This window comes from Prunus mume, linkage group LG7, assembly GCF_029339155.1.
Source record: "Prunus mume cultivar Tortuosa linkage group LG7, ASM2933915v1, whole genome shotgun sequence".
Taxonomy (NCBI): domain Eukaryota; kingdom Viridiplantae; phylum Streptophyta; class Magnoliopsida; order Rosales; family Rosaceae; genus Prunus; species Prunus mume.
Window position 1 is genome coordinate 12,069,878 of NC_142704.1, and position 19,077 is coordinate 12,088,954.

Consider the following 19,077-nt stretch of genomic DNA (forward strand, 5'->3'; position numbering starts at 1 on the left):
GTGGCAACAAATCAAATGAACATACTTCTGCATCTGCGTCCATGGCTACATCAGGTTCAACCGGTTATGCATTGAATGTTTCTTCCACCTCACCCACCAATAATGTCTGGATTATTGATTCAGGCACCTCTGATCATATGACATGTGATTCGAATAAAATCACATCTTTGTCTCCATTTTCACAGTCGGTAGTATCTAATGCTAACGATAATTCCTCTCCTGTTGTTGGAGAGGGTTCTTTATCCCTTACAGATTCGTTGCACCTGGATTCAGTACTTGTTGTGCCGTCATTGGATTTTAATTTGCTATCTGTTGCGCAAATTACTCATGCTCTTTTTTGTACTATAACGTTTTGGCCAAATTGTTGTATTTTTCAGGACATCCTCACAAGGAAGATAATTGGTTATGGTACTAGAAGGGGCAATCTGTATTTTCTGAATTTGGCACCAAGTGGTGAGACTCAGATTTCTCAAGCATTCAAGACTAGTGGAGATCCGACCGAGAAAAATCATAATTTTATTTGGTTGTGGCATAGACGGTTGGGTCATGCCTCCTTTAGATACCTTAAAAAGTTGTTTCCTTTATGGTTTAGTAAACTTTCATATTTTAATTTTAAGTGTGATGTTTGTGAATTGGCAAAAAGCCATAGAGTTTCCTTCCCTTTGAGTATGAATAAAAGTACGGTGCCGTTTACAATTGTTCATTCTGATGTTTGGGGTCCTGCTCCAATTTCTACTCCTTCTGGTGCTCGTTGGTTTGTTACCTTTATTGATGATTGCACACGTATGACTTGGATTTCTCTCTTAAAAACCAAGGGGGAGGTGTGTATCACATTTCAACAGTTTTACAAGATGGTAGACACTCAGTTTCATGTAAAAATTAAGATCCTTCGTTCTGATAATGGGGGTGAATTTGTGAATCATGATCTTTGTCAGTTTTTAGAAGCTCATGGAATTGAACATCAAGGAACTTGTCCATATACCCCTCAGCAAAATGGGGTAGCAGAGCGCAAAAATCGTCATTTGTTAGAAGTGGTTCGAGCTTTATTGTTTGATGCTCAAATGCCTCGTTTTTTTTTTGGAGAAGCAGTGTTTTCTGTTGCGTATCTTATTAATTGGGTTACCTCTAGTGTCTTGAACTTCCAAACACCATTACAAACCCTTCGTCAGTTTTGTGCTCTTCATTCCACTCCCAATTTGGAGCCACGAGTCTTTGGATGTGTAACTTTCGTTCACCTTTATACACATCAGTGCAATAAGTTGGAGCCTCGAGCACTTAAGTGCGTGTTTATTGGCTATGCCCAACATCAAAAAGGGTATCACTGCTATCATCCACCTACTCAGAAGCTCTACATCACTATGGATGTGGTTTATCGAGAAGAAGAAATGTATTTTTCTGGGGGTGTTCAGGCACAGGTGAGTCCAGATACTGTTGATGATCAGTTCGACCTGGAAGGATTTGTTACTTTGGAGTCGTTATGTCATCCAACAGTTCAAAATGCACTAACCGACTCGTCAGATACCACTCCAGAAACTATGCACGAAAGTCTTGATGACCAGTCATAGTTGGTCTCCTCACCCACAACCCAGTCACCCAGTTAGGGGGAGAAGAATGATGTATTGATGCCCGTTTCTGAAGTTTCTGTACCATTTAACCAATTATCTTCTGAGGTGTCTTTTGAACCTACAACACAGGTAACATCCCAGAACATTGATGTTGAAGATTTATATTTAACTGATTTGTTTTCAGACAATCCATCTAATGAGATACATCTACAACCATACCAATTACCTGTTCATAAGAATCGTGGTATCCCAAAGATTCAATATGAAGCGGATCCCAAAGCTAAAATGAAGTACCCGATTAGCAACCATGTTTCCACTCATAGATTGTCCGTACCACATGCCATGTTGATCAAACAACTAGATTCTTTGTCTACACCAAGCAGTGTAGAAGAGGCTTTGATGGATCCAAACTGGAAACAAGCGATGAATGATGAGATGCAAGCTCTTCAAAAAAATTCTACATGGGAACTTGTTCCTCTCCCAAGTGGCAAACAAACTGTGGGTTGCAGATGGATTTATACCATTAAGTTGAAGGCAGATGGATCAATCGAACGGTATAAAGCTCGATTGGTGGCAAAAAGGATATACTCAAAGATATGGAGTGGATTATCAGGAGACATTTGCTCAAGTAGCAAAAATCAATACTGTACGAATCCTGATATCACTTGCTGCAAACTTGGATTGGCCATTACACCAATTCGATGTCAAAAATGCCTTTTTACATGGTGATTTAGAAGAAGAAGTTTATATAGATCCTCTGCCTGGATGTAACTTGAGTTCTGAATCGAAACACTATGTGTGCAAATTAAAGAAGTCTTTATATGGTTTGAAACAGTCATCTAGAGCATGGTTTGGGCGGTTGACAAAGTCTATGAGGGCATTCGAATATAAACAAAGTAATTTTGATCATACTTTGTTCTTGAAGCATAAGGAAAATAAAATTACAGCTTTGATAATATACGTTGATGATATGATCGTAACAGGTGATGATCCTGACGAAAGAAAAGCATTGTAAGAGTACTTATCTAAGGAGTTTGAGATGAAAGATCTTGGTACACTTAAGTATTTTCTTGGGATAGAAGTATCTAGATCACAGCAAGGTATCTTCTTGTCTCAACGAAAATATGTTATGGATTTATTAACTGAAACAGGGATGTTATGGTGTAAACCAGTTAATACGCCTATGGAGGAAAATCACAAGCTTGGTGAGTGTACTGATCATAAACCAACTAACAAGGACCAATACCAGCGCCTGGTTGGGAGGTTAATTTATTTGTCATATACGAGACCGGACATTACATATGCTGTGAGTGTTGTAAGCCGGTTTATGCACTCTCCAAGTGAAGTCCATAGAGATGCAGTGAATCGCATCTTGAGATATTTGAAATCAACTCCTGGTAAAGGGTTAATGTATTCAAAGCAAGGACATCTGGATGTAATTGGGTATACAGATGCGGATTGGGCTAGGTCCCAAACAGACAGACGATCCACTTCAGGTTACTTTACTTTTGTAGGAGGTAACCTTGTTACTTGGCGTAGTAAGAAACAAAATGTTGTTGTAAGATCAAGTGCGGAGGCAGAATATAGAGGTATGGCACATGGTGTTTGTGAGTTGTTATGGATTAAGCATGTTCTAACGAAGTTAGGTTTTAAGCCTTAAAAACCCATGAAATTATATTGCAATAATATTGCGGCCATTAATATTGCTCATAATCCAGTTCAACATGATCGAACGAAACATGTTGAAGTGGATAGGAATTTCATCAAAGAAAGATTAGAAGACAAGACACTTCAGTTCCTGTTTGTAAAGTCAGAAGATCAGTTGGCAGATATCTTGACGAAAGCAGTTTCAAGCCGAGTATTTCAGGACACGCTGAGCAAGTTGGACCTTGGTGACATTTATGCTCCAACTTGAGGGGGAATGTTGGCGTGTGCGTGTGTTCAGGAAAGTGATTTCCTAATTAGTGTAGTTGACTAATTCTTGTACAATTAGGACTTTGTTTCCTAGTTTATTTTGTTTCCTTATTAAACCTGTAAAACCCTATGTAAACATATAAATAGTTCATTATGGAGATGAATAGAATTGAATCAGTTTTACCTAAACATATATTTCTACTTGGTATCAGAGCCACCGATCTAGTGGTTTCTTGTTTATCCCAAACCCTCTAATTGAATTCAAACCTATATTGAGTTCATACGTTTTTCATCCATCCTCCACATGCCATGAACACACTCATCTAACGTCGCTCATGCCATGAACGTGAGTAACAAAATGTACAAGCCTCCTAGATCATCCTCCTCGAGCAACTCCAAAGTACAACAGACCAACTCTTCCAAACAAACTGCTCAAAAAAGCAACTGACGCCAACCTCTCTTTTGCACCTATTGTGAGGATACCACCCATCTGGTTGATAGATGTTTCTATTTACATGGCTTTCCACCTGGGCATAAAATTCATGGCAAATATGTTAAGCTACCCAATCAATCAAAGAAACCATCCACGGCAAATCAAACACAATCCACTCCACTACATGCCAAAGAAGGTTTCAAATTTTCCTTTGAGGAGTATGCTAAACTTAAGTCTTTGCTTTGTGATGGTAAAACTCGTGCTAATTTAATAGGTAAAATGCCTTTCTTTTATGCCTTCAAGGCCCCATCATCCACAAATCCTTGGATACTTGATAGTGGAGCCATCGATCACATTGCGCCTCTTTCCGGGCTATCTGTTACTACCTCACTCAACTCCACTATTGATCTTCCTAATGGGTCCCATGCAAAAATCAGTGGCCTTAGTTCCTTATCCTTGGTTCCAAACTTATCTGTTGATGAAGTTCTTTGTGTGCCTTCCTTTCATGTTAATTTACTTTCTATTAGCAAACTTACATTTAGTCTTAATTTTTCTATTCAATTCTTTGTTACCTTTTGTGTCTTACAGGACCTGGCTTGGAAGAGGATGATTGGCCTGGGGAAACAATTTAATGTCTTATACTACTTGCTTATGAAAGAGAACGCCACCACTCCACCATCCACATCCAACGCCACCGCATGTCACCTCAATCTCAAATCCATTGCTGAATATGTACACTATATGCGCTGAATATTTGTAGTAGTTTCAGTTTCAGCCCATCAAGCTGTTATGGATTTTATGTTTTGGTGTTTTTGAGTTTGTTTTTCTATACAATTTCTCGAATTTTACTCTAATGTTTAAAGAAAGCAAACTAGTTGATTAGGAAATCACAATAAAAGTGTAGTTATGTTAGATACCATTGTACTTAATATTGTTTTAATATCAAATATGTACATACTGTAGATATGAAGAGGACATGTAGAGGTACTACTGAGGCTGCATCATCTCGACGTGATAGTTGGAGAACAAGTATGAGAAATAAGTCTGACTCGGATTGTAGGAACGTATATTGTTATGATGGGTCTAGTGATAAGATTTATTCTATATTTTAAATGTTCTTTGTCCTTAACAGTAATTACATATTAGGGTAAAATAGATTATTCATTTTTAAAATTAGTGTTAGACCAAAAAATAGGATTGATGGGTCCAAATAAAATTACCCTAAAATTAAGTGTGATAAGCAAAAATATGGAGGAAAAATTTACTCATTATATTCCCCTTTTAGAATTTGATAAATGAAGTGGATCAAGTGAAAGGCCACGTCACTGTACTAAATCCAGCCCCGACCACGACCACAACCTACCACTCTAAATATTCTTTAATTAATTAAATTCCCATTATAAATTAAAAAAGATAAACAAATTCAATCAATCTTTTACGATTTCTTTTGATTAAAAAATTCGAAATACGAGAATCTCATCAGATTGAGCCTCCTCCTTTTTCTCTCTCTTTACCTTCTTCTTCTCTGTTGTTCAATCTTACAGCTCACCTCAGATCGCTCACTGCAACAGTGCTTTGCTCTGCTTAAGGCAAAGCACCTCTGCGTTTGTAAGTTTTTGCCTTTTCATCTTTGTCTTTTGCTTTTCAATTTATTCCAAATCAATCGATTCGAACGTGCCTCTTTCCAATTTACTTCTCCTTTCTTTCTATTTCTCTTTGATTCTCGGCAACCAAACACATGGCTTTTTCGTTTTTCATTGCTGTTTACGGTGTTCGCATTCGTATCTCAAAATGTTGATCTCATTAGGGTGTTGATTCCAGTGAGTTGCTGCTTTTTGCTTCTCTTTTATTTTCTCAATTATCGGCAACCAAATGGACTACATGTCTTTTTATTTATTTATTATTATTATTTGTTCATTTCCTTTGGATTTGAATGTTATTGGATCATCTAGTATATTAAAATTATCAATTCATGATGATTTCGTCTTCTTGCTGGGTATTTGTTCTGTTTTGGTGTAATTTTTAACTCCTCCTATGCGGAATTTGACTGAATGTTTTGTTACACCCATAGTTTATTCCGAGCTAGTTCTTTGCTGTGTTTGGTTGCCGAGAAAACTGATGGTAAAACCGGGAAAGGACAAAAGTAATTCTTAATTGTAATCTTTGACTTGTGTTTGTTATATAGTTTTTGTGCAAGTTTTAAGTATATGTCTCCTTTGGTTTTTTGGGTTCTGAGATGGAAATGTGTTTATGAGGATTCTTGTCCTGAGGTCCAAGGACTTCAGTGGTTGTACAAGACTGAGTTTCGTTTCAGAAATAAAATTTCTTTTCATGTAGCCTAAAAGGAATAACATTTCCTTTTACTTTCAAGGATATAGTGTTTAACAACCCCAACCATATCTTGAATATGCTGCACATGGTTTCATTGCTCTTATTCCATTTACATTTTGGGATTGCCTTAACTATGCAGAGATCTGTGTTTTAATTCACCCTTCTGGGCTTGCACTCTTGATTATTATCTTATGCTTATGATTTTGCTTCTATTAGGGTTCATGACATTTGCAAGACAGTGCATGCCTTTGCGTGCTAATGACTATAGAACAGAATGTATTCGGAGAGACTCTCTGGTGAAGAATCTCTTCGCCAAGATTTTGAAGCTTTGAGTGTGTCAAAGCGTCTGATGAGAAGTGTTAGCCAGAAGTTGAGGAAGAAGAATCAGAGACCTGGAGGAGAAGAGGAGGATGATGCCAGGGGAATATCTTTGAGGTGTCTTACTCTGTATGGTAGGGGTGGGGGTTGCAAAGTAGGTGCTGACACAGGGGATGATTTTGGGGATCCGAGTAACCGGAGGAGGTCAAGTGCCAGCGATGAAGGCAAGGGATACAGACCGATATGTGGTACCGAGGAATCTGGAATGGACTGCTTCTCGTATGGGGTAAGGGAGAGATTTTGGAAGAAACATAACAGAAAGGATTTTGAGCTTGAAGAATCAATAAGAAATAGCAGAATGCACATTTTTCTTCCAGATGACATATTGGAAATGTGCTTGGTGAGGCTCCCGCTAACCACTCTCATGACTGCACGCCTTGTATGCAAGAAATGGAGACACTTGACTACTACTCCTCGGTTCCTGCAGATGAGACGGGAAGGCTCACATCAGAATCCATGGCTGTTTATTTTTGGTGCTGTTAAAGATGGTTATTGCTCTGGTGAGATTTATGCATTGGATGTGTCTCTAAGCCAATGGCATGTGATAGGTGCTGATATTCTAAAGGGGAGGTTCATGTTTTCTGTCGCTAGTATCCAAGATGATATTTACATTGTTGGTGGTTGCTCAAGCTTGAACAACTTTGGGAGGGTGGATAGGAGCTCATTTAAGACACACAAAGGGGTAATGCTGTTCAGTCCCTTAACTAAATCTTGGCGTAAAGTTTCACCTATGAAGTTTGCAAGATCAATGCCTATTTTAGGAGTTTCTGAGGTCACTTTAGATTTTTCCACCAGTCAAAGTTATCAAAATCGCCAAGATAGACGTATTCCCAGATCACGGTTAGGTGGAGTGTCAGATGTTTATGAAGATCCTCACAGGCTTTCTCTTAGGCGTCAATGCAGATATGCTGTTGATGAAAATGAGTCTTCGTTGTTGCCCAATAGAAAGTCATATAAATTTATAAAGCAGAAAAGTGATCACTCATCCATGAAGAGTCATAGAAGGTTTGTGATCATTGCTGTAGGCGGTCTTGGATCATGGGATGAGCCTTTAGATTCTGGAGAAATATATGATTCTGTCTCTAAGAAATGGACAGAAATTCAAGGGTTGCCTGTGGACTTTGGGATTGTTTGTTCTGGAGTTGTTTGTAATGGGATGTTTTATGTTTATTCCGAAAGTGATAAGCTCGCAGGATATGACATAGAAAGGGGTTTCTGGATTGGAATCCAAACCTCTCCTTTCCCACCCCGTGTTCATGAATATTATCCAAAATTAGTATCTTGTAATGGCCGGCTTTTCATGCTCTCTGTCTTCTGGTGTGAAGGGGATGGTCAGATAGGCCGGAGAAACAAGGCTGTTAGAAAAGTATGGGAGCTGGATCTCATGTACCTTAACTGGACCGAGGTCTCAGTGCATCCTGATGCTCCAATGGACTGGAATGCTGCGTTTGTAGCAGACGGGAACATGATATTTGGCATTGAGATGTTCAAAATATTTGGTCAAGTATTGGATTTTTTTACTGTATGTGATGTGTCTGATATGGAGATGAAATGGAGTCATATCTCAAGGAACCATGTAACCCATGAACTGGATGCTTCTTCGTGCTTGACTAAATCAATGGCTGTACTACATCTGTAAGTGCACAGCTTGTAAAGTTTTCCGCGCATGGTAATTCGCAGAAACAGAAAATTACACGCATGATCTTGAACTCTCACTCACGAGCACTTTGGGCGTACCTGCTACTGGCAAATTTGATGTTGAATCCTCTTGGTGTAATCATTTCGTATCCTGGTGTAGATTTGAATGGAGGTTCTTAATAAAAACCCTGAATAGAGAGATAAGGTATGCTCATGTAGTCTTGGATGTTATTTGTTCACCAACATTCATAAAATTGATTCTGTAATTTATGTCTCCCGTATGTTAATTGTTTCCACCTCATGTGTTGTAACTATATTGAATTTGGTCCTGCTGTTATTATTTCTAAAATGAGCATCAAGATTTTTGGGCACTTTTCAAGCCTCTTAAAATTTTAATAGGGTTGCGTTCCCTTTGGCTCTGGTTGTCAGCGGTGCAGAATGCACGCTGGATACACGGAGATGGAGCATTCTGATTCCAATCCGTTCGGTGATATGCATAGCCTGCTAACAAAATATTTGCTTTATACAAACAATTTTTATATATTTATTGGTTAATTTATACCGGTCCATTCTTATTGTTATCACTGTGTAGTGCTCATATAATCAAAATGAGTTTTAAATCTCAGGCATCAATCAAAGTATGTTTTGATGACATGGGGGACATCAGAACTTCATTTCAAAGGTCAAAAGCGATACCAGTCTCTGAAACATATGGTAAACCAAGATTATTAAGTTTACTAAAAAAATTATCTTTGAAAGCATAAAACAAATTTAGAATTTAATACCCAAATGCTACACAAAAACAAATGCTACACAAAAAGCAGTTCATGAGCAGAACAGAAAGTTGATGGACAAATCATCCTTAGAAACAATGAACAGCTTTCAAAACAAATGAAAAATCAGTATACAACAATATATACCCTCCATTTGCAGCTTCGCAAACCATAACAATACCAGTGGAAGATGCCTATCCTACGTTTGGAAAGACACCAGAGAAGTTTGGTAACCTGTCAACATGCTTCAGGGCACGTTCAGCAATCTGTCGAGTTCGATAGTCAGCATGCTGGAAGGCATCTACAAGTGCAGTACTGACATTTGGATCTCCAGAAACTTCATACGCTATCTCATCACTCCGCAATAGTCTCTCAACTACCCAGACTGCCCTCCTCCTCAGGTTCTCTGTCCGTTTCTCTAATAGCACGTCAAGAATAGGTTTCACCCCCTCTGCCTCACACAACAGCATAACACCTTGTTCGATATCAACCCCATCATCCAACAAAGTAGAGAGTGCTGCAAGTGCTGCTTCAACCACCTTCTCATTTGTGTGGTCAAGAAGAGCCACCAATTTGTCCACTGCCTGTCCCTCCAAGAGACAAAAACTTTCTTTAAGTGAACATGTCCCGCGGTGGAGCCGACACAATCCATTTATGGCAGGTTGTTGGCTAAAACACGGAAAGATTGAGGCACAAAAACCAGGTGTAGGCAACTCAGGCAATCTTGTCAAATTTTTGGATTCTTGTGATAAGTTCTCCAATGCTGTGGCAGAACTCATCTGTACATTGTCCAGTCCATTGGTTTGTAGAAGTTCAATGAAGAGTGCGGCAAGATTAAGCTCACGACACAGTGCAATTGCATCTTGCTCATCAGCTAACACAAGTGTAACCCTTGCTAGAACCCGTACAAGTCCTTCTAGAAATGGTGTCACAAAGCGACCGCCCTTACTCCCCCCTTGCCGGATCTTAACTACTCTGGAATACACTAGCTTAAAGGCACCATCATCTAGCATCTGCCGGGCGAGGCCTAGATCCCTCTCCGGAAGTTCAGCTAAGAGGCCGATGGCTGCTGCTTGTTCGTCAGTGATTGAAATATTTTCCGATATGACTTTAATTAGGCTGCCAAGTTGGCCCACTGTGCCACGTAGGGCATCAGCTAGTTCCTGACCAACATGTGGGGAGAGGTTCTGGAGAAGTTTAATGGAAGCCACACGCAATTCCTTTTGTGGAGCCTCAATAAACTGTACCAAACTAATAATGGCACCGGAGCTCTTAATGGCGGCAACGACACTAATAACAGTAGAAGGAGAGGTAGTGAGTCCAACAAGAACTTGGAGAAGCTTGCTCTCAATTGCTGGGCCAGTGTTGCTAATGAGATGTAGTAGGTTATGGACTATGTCTTCTGAGACTAGTGTCTGGTGATCAGGTCCAACCAGGATGGAATCAAAATCATAATCTGAGTTAACGACATTAGCAAGAATTGTTGCAGCAACCTCTTTCAGTCGCATAGGAAGCTGATTAGTCCCAACGGTAAAGAGATCTTTGACCAGAGACGGAAGTATTCCTGCCTCTATCAGCACCTTGGCACTCGCCTCACAAGATGAAATTTGGTTGAGAGCTTTCAAGGCAGCTTCTCTTGACTGCATATTACCACTTCTCAAGATATTGATCAAAGATGAACCCACACTTTTAGCCACTAAGACCTTTATATCATTGTCCAAAACTAGCTCACCAAGGAAATTAGACATGGAAAGTTTGGTTTCTGGAGGGCCTGCAATCATATCATCAAGGAAAATAAGAGTTGATGCTCAACACATTAACCAGAAACATATTGTGTTTCATCTGAGAAATTTAAAAATGAGTATCTTGGTTTAAATTACCAAAACAAGAAAAGAGAAGTACAGCTCAAACTTATGCTAAAAGTCCATTAGACCAAGAAGTAAACAAAGACTGGACAACTACATTAAGTATTATAGTAAACAACAAATGGAAATTTCCCCATAAATACGATGAATTGACTTAGATCAAACACCACAGCAGAATATAATTCAACATGATTTTTTTTACTTCTCAAACAAAGACAATAAAGAATGGTTATTTTCCACATTTGCAGCCACGTGGCCCATGTCTAAAAGTGAAAGAAATTAACCAAGGAGCATTGGCGGTTTGGCTACGTTACTTTTAGCAACATGCTGAGCAAAGTCTAAAGATAAAAGAAAGTGTAAGTACCTTCACGAATTTGTGTCAGAAGAGGCTGCAGTCTACCATTTTCAGCCATCTGTCTCACATTGTTCTCACACTTCTCCAGATTCTCTAAAGTTTTTTCAGCATTCTCAACAGTCAAAATGTTATCTGATTTGCTGGTTGTCATTCCAACCAACATAAGAATCGCCCCATTAATTGAACCAATCTTCTCACATAAGGCTTCAGATTTGGACAGCTCATACAGCAAAGAGACAGCTTCCTCCCTCTCTTTGGATTGCTCGTGAGACAAGAACTTCACTATAGTGCGTACAGTATCCCCATCAGCCAATATTTCCTACAACCAATTAGAACTTAATACGAGGTCCTAGATGCTCGTAATTTCATAGAAAATGAACAGAGAATAAGAAAAATATAGTATTACCTTATTATCAGAATCTTCCTCCACCACAGTTTTAAGGGTTTCCAAAGATTTACACCTTACTTTACGGCTGCCATTCTTCAACATGTCAACCATCATGGGTATCAGCCCTGCATTGCGTGCAACATGCTTATTTGATCTGCTTTTCTGGCAGATTTGCTGGACATACTTCAAGGCCAAAAGAACTTCACTTTCTGAGCTGCTCGGATTCAATGACTTACGAGCCATATCAAGCTGAGCAGCTTCATTCCTAGCATTCCACTCTTCAATGGTGTTCCTCAAAGCTATGCTAGGCTTTAGATCAGCAGTTTTCAATTCTTTTAGTGTCAGCGGGCAGACCAACTTTCTTCCACTCTCCTTGCATTCTCTAAACCACTTTTCAATTGCTTCGCGCTCAAATGTTTGCCCATTTTCTAAGGTAACAGGATCACGCATAACTTGCTTTGTTAAAGGGCAAAAAAATGCATCATAAATAGGTTCAATGTGCAATCTCTCAAATTTATAGCTGTCATCTGACTGGCTACCAGTGTCATAATTTCCATGCCAACTTTCAGCCATCTGACCTAAATCTCCTACTGCACCAAAGTAAGATAGCATAAGGTTAAGTAACATACTAACAATCATAAAACAAGTGGTTAAACTAAACTAATTTTGAAATTAAACGAGAATCTAAAGGAACTGGTGAAAACTGTTTGGGAAGTGAACTGAACATTCTTCAAACTCCATTCCAATGTAAAAAGTATATAGCAGCTTTTGTATTGTATGAATGTTCTAGAAAAAATTATAAAAGAACAGGTCAATGAGACACCAGAGCAGCTCTTTTTCAGCAAAATACCATGTTACACACAAGAATTTCAAAGCCAGAATCAAACATTCCAAATCTCCTATATCAGGCAGATCATTAAAACTATTATGTAGAATCACAACTGTATGTGTTTGGGTTAAAGTTGGTAGGGAAGATGTCGATGAAACGCCTATGGCTTGATGCAGTTTTTATGGAATACACGCACTGGCACAATATTGGAATTTGATTACCCAGTTCAACTAAAGAGGTAGAGACCAAAGTAAAAATACACAATAAGAAAGATAAAGCGCAACAAGTACTTACCCAGTTAGAATGAGGTCTAAGAAACTGCAAATTAAGCTATGTCAAATGGTGGATACAGATTTATTATCGGTCAAAGCAGGTTTTGATTTGATTCGATTTGAATAATCTGATGCCTAGGTGTATACCTTCCAGGTAATTCAGATAGAATTAACAAACGCTTATATAGTTGCTAATGAGGACCATGTCTAATTAAGTTTTGATCAGGAGCAACCCAGAAAAGCACAAGGAAATAAATGCAAGAAAATCATCAATTAAAGAAAGACAGGATATTATTATAGGATATATGAACAGAAGCCTACCTTGGCCTGTGTTTCTGAGTTATGGATTTATAGTCAAAGATGCTTTGATTTGAGAGAATCCCCAATTCAGGTCAAAATTTGCTCAGAAAACTTGAGGGGTTGCATAAGGATTGGGAAAAGCATGAGCAAACACAAAGTTCCATCTTCTTCCATGGAAAAAAAACAAACAAAAAATTCGACTTTTCTAAGAGGAAATAGAATTGGGGATTTGTTTTCTTTAATTTTTTTTTTCTTCCTCTTGTAAGTTGTAACTTGTGATTGGTGATGATGATGTTGTTTGAAGTATGAAGTTTGATGATTTGAGAAAGGAGAGAGAAAGAGACGAGAGAGAAAAGCCAAAACCCCCAAAAAGGGCTTGTGGGTTGAGCTGAAGGGCAAAGGCAAGAGAGAAACAACAACAGCAACAATAAGAAAAAAATATATATATATTAAGAGACAATTCATTTTTGATATTTTGTAAAATTTGTATAGAAGAAATGAAGAGAGAGAAGGTTGACTGAATGAGAATAGTCATCTCTGTCTCCCAGACTTGCTCTAAACAATTTCTACAGAGAGCGCGTAAGCGTGTGTTTCATCCGCCGCCGACCCCACTAAAAGCTTTCTAAACCAGGCTGGCGGTTCTACGACTACACCCGCGTACCAACTACTATTCAACTACCGGTTAAAACTTAAAAGTGAACACGCAGACGGCGACGTTTTGTATCTTTGTATTTTTTTTTTTTAAACAAAAATTTCGGGTTTTTTTTATACAAATTTATAAATAAACCCAATCCTAGACATGTATTTATAAAAAAAAACTCAAGCACTATTTAAACATAGAAACACACCCAAAATTAACCTTAAAGTCAACTTTTTGGGTGTGTTTATAAATGGGTTTTGAGTGTGTGTAATGATGGGTTTTGGGTGTGTTTATAAAGTGTTTTGGGTGTTGGGTTTTTTTATAACTTCAACCTCCATTTTGGGTGTTTTAGTGAAACTCCCTTTTTTTTATTTATAAAAAAGCCTCTTCCTTTCTTTATGATTTATTTGTTGTTTTGCGTTCCTTGTGATTTATTTGTTGTTTCCCATGTATATCAACAAGTAAATTTGGTAACAAATGCTTTCACAATACTAGGGTATATTTAATTAAGATTTTAAAAGATTTTAAAGAAGTTTAAAAATAGGGTCCTTCAAGAATTGAGATTTTAAAATTATGAATTTATTCAATCCAAATTTTGTTAACTCCATTCAAATTTGGATGTATTCAATCATGACTTTAAAATATTCCATAAAAATTTGGGTGTATTAAGAAACTCGTTGATTTTAAAGGAAATACAAAAAGTTGTGAATATCGATTGATTTTAGACTAATTTTAGGCCATTACAATTTTTTTTTTAATTATATTACCACCATCTTGTCATGGCTATCGACACCAATACCCCCACCATCACTCTTACTGTCACCACCACCACTGCTACCACGCCTACCACCTTACCACCATCGTCTCTACTATTTTTACCAACATCAAATATGATGTACCACCACTATTTCGAATTTATAAAAATCTATCAAACTCTATGACAAGATTTCAGCAAAATTCATCAAAATTCTTATGAAATTCAATCGAAGTATGTGTGGAGTTTATAAAAGTCAATTGAAATCCATAGAATTCTAACTACTTTAAAATATTAATTGAATCAAAGTATGTGTGGAGCTTATAAAAGTCAAAATTCATCTGGTTATGTAATTTTCCTTTTTCAGTGATTTGTAATGATTTGTGCGGTTTAGAAATCTGACATGGATCCGCAGTGTAATTTCTTTCGACTTCAAAAAATAAAAAATAAAAAATAATTTTCTCGTGCTTTGGACGGCAGGACCACAGGTCAAATTAAACTTTGTATTTTTTTGCTTTTTGTCAATGGTCCGGTGGAATTTTCTCACTGAATGCCAAGCTTTCAAGTGGTGTGGCGGTCAGGTGATTTGGCAGACATCTCTCCATAAGAGAAATAAACAAGAGTGCTGCAGAACTGTACCGTCCCGTCCCATGGAAGTTTTTCTCGCATCGATGCCTCCAGGCAACCCAATAAGCAAAGAGGTGAATAAAGAAGACAGGCCAACATGTGCCTATCAATTTGAGCACATTTTCACTTTGCCTCGGCTTCACACTGCATGATGCTTCTACTTGATTATACAATGCCTTACTTAAGCGAGCAACTTTATGCATGGTTCTAATGACTAGCTAGCTACGTTGAGGAAATTCTGGATTTCATGAAATTAAGGAAGGTACTTGCTGAAAATGGAAAGTAGGCTTCGAAATTAAAATCAGTACCTGGACGGCAAAACGACAAGCTAGGTTGTCGCAAATTGCAATTCGTGACCTAAGTAACCATGATATACTTCTACTCAACCCCAACCCGAGTTTAGTTTGCCTGGGAAGGAAGGAATGCCAAAATATCATCCCATGCCTACTTAATATCCTTCTCAAAACTATAGGTTAAACCTCTTGGCAATATGACCAAAAAAAAAAAAAGGGCCTCTTGGCAAAAAGACTCGAGGTTAAACCTACTGGAGTAATTCTGAGATGGCACTTACTGCTCACGGTCTGCAATAACAAGCAGCTAGGGCCAGGGGCCTAAAAAGTTGGGGAGGGTAGTTGATCCCCAGCCATCCATGCTGCTGGACATATGGCTCTCGCATGAGGCACCGAATATTTTAATAGAACCATTAGAAATGTCTACAAAATTGATATTCACATTATGTCACCTACTACTATATCAATTGGGCACAGAAACATTTACCTCAATAACATAGATTGAAAAGATCCAGAAGTTCACACACATCCCTTCGTCAGAGGCACAAACAACAGTAATAATTAACTTCAATATTCCAACCTTCTGCTGCATCACTTCCATGAATATACAAGTTCGTTCGAATTTTCTTTGAATTCTCCCTCTTGTGCACTTCCAAACATAAAACGTTGCCGGCACCTTTTGAAGTCTCAACACCAGAGTTCAAGCATCCAACTGTCATCACTCACCGCCCATACAGAACACCAACAGGTTTCAAACTGCTTCCCATTTCCAGAGCTACGAAGTTTGCAGCCAATGTAACAGAAAACATCATCAAATTTCTTCTGCAAATATGATATCAAAGATGGATTGAACTGCAAACAAAAAATTTACCAGTCGGGATGAGTTTAGTACTTCAGTATCATCAGTAAAAGTTAAAAAAGATGCCAACTACATAAAATAAACAAGGGAGTTTCACTAAAACACCCAAAATGGAAGTTGAAATTATAAAAAAATCCAAGCACTATTTAAACATATAAACACACCCAAAACCCATCATTACACACACTCAAAACCCATTTATAAACACACCCAAAAAGTTGACTTTATGGTTGATTTTGGGTGTGTTTCTATGTTTAAATAGTGTTTGGGTTTTTTTTATAAATACATGTCTAGGATTGGGTTTATTTATAAATTTGTAAATAAACAATTACCGAGAAGACAACTACACAAATTAAGTAATTATCAAAGAGCAAACAGAATGAGATAACCTGAAGTGTGGATATTATAATCACGTCGACCATAAAAGTAGGTGACAGGCTAACACAGTATTTCATATACATATTAAAGGTGTCACCTAGATAAATCAGCACCAAATATCAAACTAAGAAGTAGGATGAAGGTTTCAATTTTGATTCCATATCAACCAACTCTTCAAAAAACAGCCATAACACAAAATCTTTATGCTCAAGAAAAGATTACAAATGGCTCAACTTAGCATATTTATGTGAAAATATTGTTATAATCTTCCACACATTATACAATTTTTCTTACCCTCCTCATTCGGGATGTTAGGCTGATCAACCAAGAGCTGCTGGAGCGCTCCCAAATCACTCGCACTGGAAAATTGATTATTCAGGATAAGCATACCATTGTTATGACACCATGGTAAAATCATAGAACTTAAATAAATCTTAAAAAAGAAAGAAAGAAATGAAACATCTTGAAATACAAACATGGTAAAATATGGGTTACGCATCTGCAGATTACACCTAAGTTCCAAAATATGTAAAATTTATAGTAGATGGAGTCTAAATAAAGCTGAGTCTACTAATTCCCTCCATCCACCAATCCCAGGCCCAGAAAGAAAAATGAAAAATGAAAAATGGATTGGACAACCAAGATGGGTGTTGGTATTGACAGTTCATCCTCCCTCGACATTGGTAAAGAAGAAAAACAATAATCTATTATAAAGAACATCTTCCAGACTACCATTGACTCCCCTCAAATTTGAACAGATCAAGTTCCTAAACAAATCAGAAAGGTAAAACTAGCAGTTCTGGTTAGAAGACAAGTGCATCACACACCTGGGTTTCAAGGTAAGCGCTGAGAGTGCTGAAACCACTGATGATTTCAAAAGGTACCTGATAAAGGAGGGAAAGAAAAACGTAAATTATGCATGAACTAGGTTAAAGTGATCTTGACCCATATATAACCAGAAAACAAGTTCAATTATACTAGTTTGTGTGCGTGCGTGGGAAGGAGTGGGCCAGATATATCTGCAGCAATTTAGATAAACTTTCTGATATACCAACACCATAAGTGACAGGAACTATAGGAATGAAATCTGGCAACACCTCATTTGACATTTTAAAGCTAACAAGGAACACATTTATCATTTACGACATGGAAAGTTACATACTCAGAGCAATGCATCTCCTGAAGAAGCATAAGCCCATCTAAGCAATCTGCAAGACTGGGTTTTACACCAACTCGTTGCTGCAGTTGTCTTATAGTCAGCTGATTAGAACCACCACCTTTCACCATCTGCCTACCATCACGATGAATCTTCCCAAAAGACAATACAATTCCATGAAACTCTTCCCTGAAATTGATAACATAAATTCAACTTTTTCTTCTTCCTTTTTTAAAAGAAACATATATATATATATAAATGGCGGGCTTAAGACAGTTTCATGAAATTTAAATCCTATTTAAAAATGATTACTGCCAATACTTAAATGCAGATGAGCACCATGGTTGCCTTGTAAGAATAATTGAAGTTAAATACAATAAACACATGAATTACAACATGAATAAAAGCAGAGTTATCGATTGATTCTTACTCAGTGAAGAAGACATGGCATTAACTAATAAACATAAACCCCATTATCTCATTCTAATACGATAATCATAACAAGTGATTAGGCCAACTGACATAAGTCATCTTACATGCCCCATAATTTGTCATTAAAATAAAAATTACAATTAAAGAAAAGAAGAGGAACAAAGGAAACCTACATGGTTTTGTTCATGGAAAACAAGATTTTCTGCAACGACTCCATCTGCTTCGCCAGTACTGCCTCTTGAATACCAACAACGTCCTTCAAACGGACATACTTCTTGGAATCTCGAAGCACCTAATCACAACCCAACAACCCGAAATTCTAAATGAACAAATAAATAGTTTTTTTTTTTTTTTTTTTTTGGTAATAAAAATAATAATAATAAGAGTTTAGTGGCATATGCAGTAGCAATTGGATAAGGAGAGCGAGACCTGCAACCTCTGGATGATGGAGGAGGCGTTCCTAAACTGTGAAATCAAGCGCGACTGAAGCTCGGACCAGCGGTCCATCTCATCCCTGACCTTCCTGAACCTCTGCTGGTATTTCTTCACCATCGCCTCCATCGCATACCACACCACAGAGACAGACTCAAACAGTGACTCAAATCCAAACTAGGAGGAGGAGAGGGAGAGGGAGGGGAGGGGGTTAGCCGTTGGTTTGGTCCCACCCAAGTATCCGGTTAGGTTAGGTTAGCTATGGCGTTGTTGGGCCCCCAATTCAGAAGTCCATTTTGCTTATTTTGGGCATTAAGAGCATTTCCAGCAGCTAAGGCTGGGCTTGGGCTTGGGGGGGTGTCAGGCCAAAAACACGTCTCCAGTAACAAGGGCCAGCCCTGGCAGGAGATGGGGCCCATGAAACCAGGCCAGCCCTCAGGCAAGATCAGCCCGGGTTTGCTGACGTCA

General features: G+C 38.1%; 3 protein-coding genes across 5 annotated transcripts; 1 reads left to right on the forward strand and 2 right to left on the reverse strand.

The window, feature by feature from the left end:
- The first annotated feature begins 5,341 nt into the window (after window positions 1-5,341).
- LOC103336657 (F-box/kelch-repeat protein At5g42350-like) lies at window positions 5,342-8,630 on the forward strand. 2 transcript variants are annotated; one of them, XM_008239741.2, is made up of 2 exons: window positions 5,342-5,520; window positions 6,460-8,630. In XM_008239741.2, the coding sequence occupies exon 2, from the start codon at window positions 6,518-6,520 to the stop codon at window positions 8,258-8,260; it is 1,743 nt and encodes a 580-aa protein (XP_008237963.1). In that variant the 5' UTR covers window positions 5,342-5,520; window positions 6,460-6,517; the 3' UTR covers window positions 8,261-8,630. The 2 variants fall into 2 exon arrangements, with proteins under 2 accessions (XP_008237963.1, XP_088911863.1); XM_089055737.1 differs by having other exon boundaries at window positions 5,347-5,732.
- Window positions 8,631-9,005: 375 nt separating this feature from the next.
- LOC103336658 (U-box domain-containing protein 43-like) lies at window positions 9,006-13,493 on the reverse strand. 2 transcript variants are annotated; one of them, XM_008239742.2, is made up of 4 exons: window positions 13,063-13,493; window positions 11,659-12,230; window positions 11,262-11,571; window positions 9,006-10,803 (listed from the first exon to the last, which is right to left on the reverse strand). In XM_008239742.2, the coding sequence occupies exons 2-4, from the start codon at window positions 12,211-12,213 to the stop codon at window positions 9,227-9,229; spliced, it is 2,442 nt and encodes an 813-aa protein (XP_008237964.1). In that variant the 5' UTR covers window positions 12,214-12,230; window positions 13,063-13,493; the 3' UTR covers window positions 9,006-9,226. The 2 variants fall into 2 exon arrangements, with proteins under 2 accessions (XP_008237964.1, XP_088911862.1); XM_089055736.1 differs by having other exon boundaries at window positions 11,659-12,227; window positions 13,063-13,462.
- Window positions 13,494-15,730: 2,237 nt separating this feature from the next.
- Window positions 15,731-18,838, reverse strand: LOC103336659 (Pentatricopeptide repeat (PPR) superfamily protein). The gene is made up of 6 exons (XM_008239744.3): window positions 18,607-18,838; window positions 18,351-18,469; window positions 17,752-17,934; window positions 17,417-17,473; window positions 16,884-16,948; window positions 15,731-16,204 (listed from the first exon to the last, which is right to left on the reverse strand). The coding sequence occupies exons 1-6, from the start codon at window positions 18,736-18,738 to the stop codon at window positions 16,164-16,166; spliced, it is 597 nt and encodes a 198-aa protein (XP_008237966.1). The 5' UTR covers window positions 18,739-18,838; the 3' UTR covers window positions 15,731-16,163.
- Between the last annotated feature and the right edge of the window lie 239 nt (window positions 18,839-19,077).

Coding starts and splice junctions, on each gene's coding strand:
- LOC103336657 (XM_008239741.2), top strand. CDS start 6,518: ATGTATTCGGAGAGACTCTCTGGTGAAGAATCTCTTCGCCAAGATTTT.
- LOC103336658 (XM_008239742.2), bottom strand. CDS start 12,213: ATGGCTGAAAGTTGGCATGGAAATTATGACACTGGTAGCCAGTCAGAT. Junction 11,572..11,658: donor AGGAAGATTCTGATAATAAG/GTAATACTATAT, acceptor AATTGGTTGTAG/GAAATATTGGCTGATGGGGA. Junction 10,804..11,261: donor TCTGACACAAATTCGTGAAG/GTACTTACACTT, acceptor ATATGATTGCAG/GCCCTCCAGAAACCAAACTT.
- LOC103336659 (XM_008239744.3), bottom strand. CDS start 18,738: ATGGAGGCGATGGTGAAGAAATACCAGCAGAGGTTCAGGAAGGTCAGG. Junction 17,474..17,751: donor CAGGAGATGCATTGCTCTGA/GTATGTAACTTT, acceptor CTCCTTTATCAG/GTACCTTTTGAAATCATCAG. Junction 16,205..16,883: donor TAACATCCCGAATGAGGAGG/GTAAGAAAAATT, acceptor TTTTGTTTGCAG/TTCAATCCATCTTTGATATC.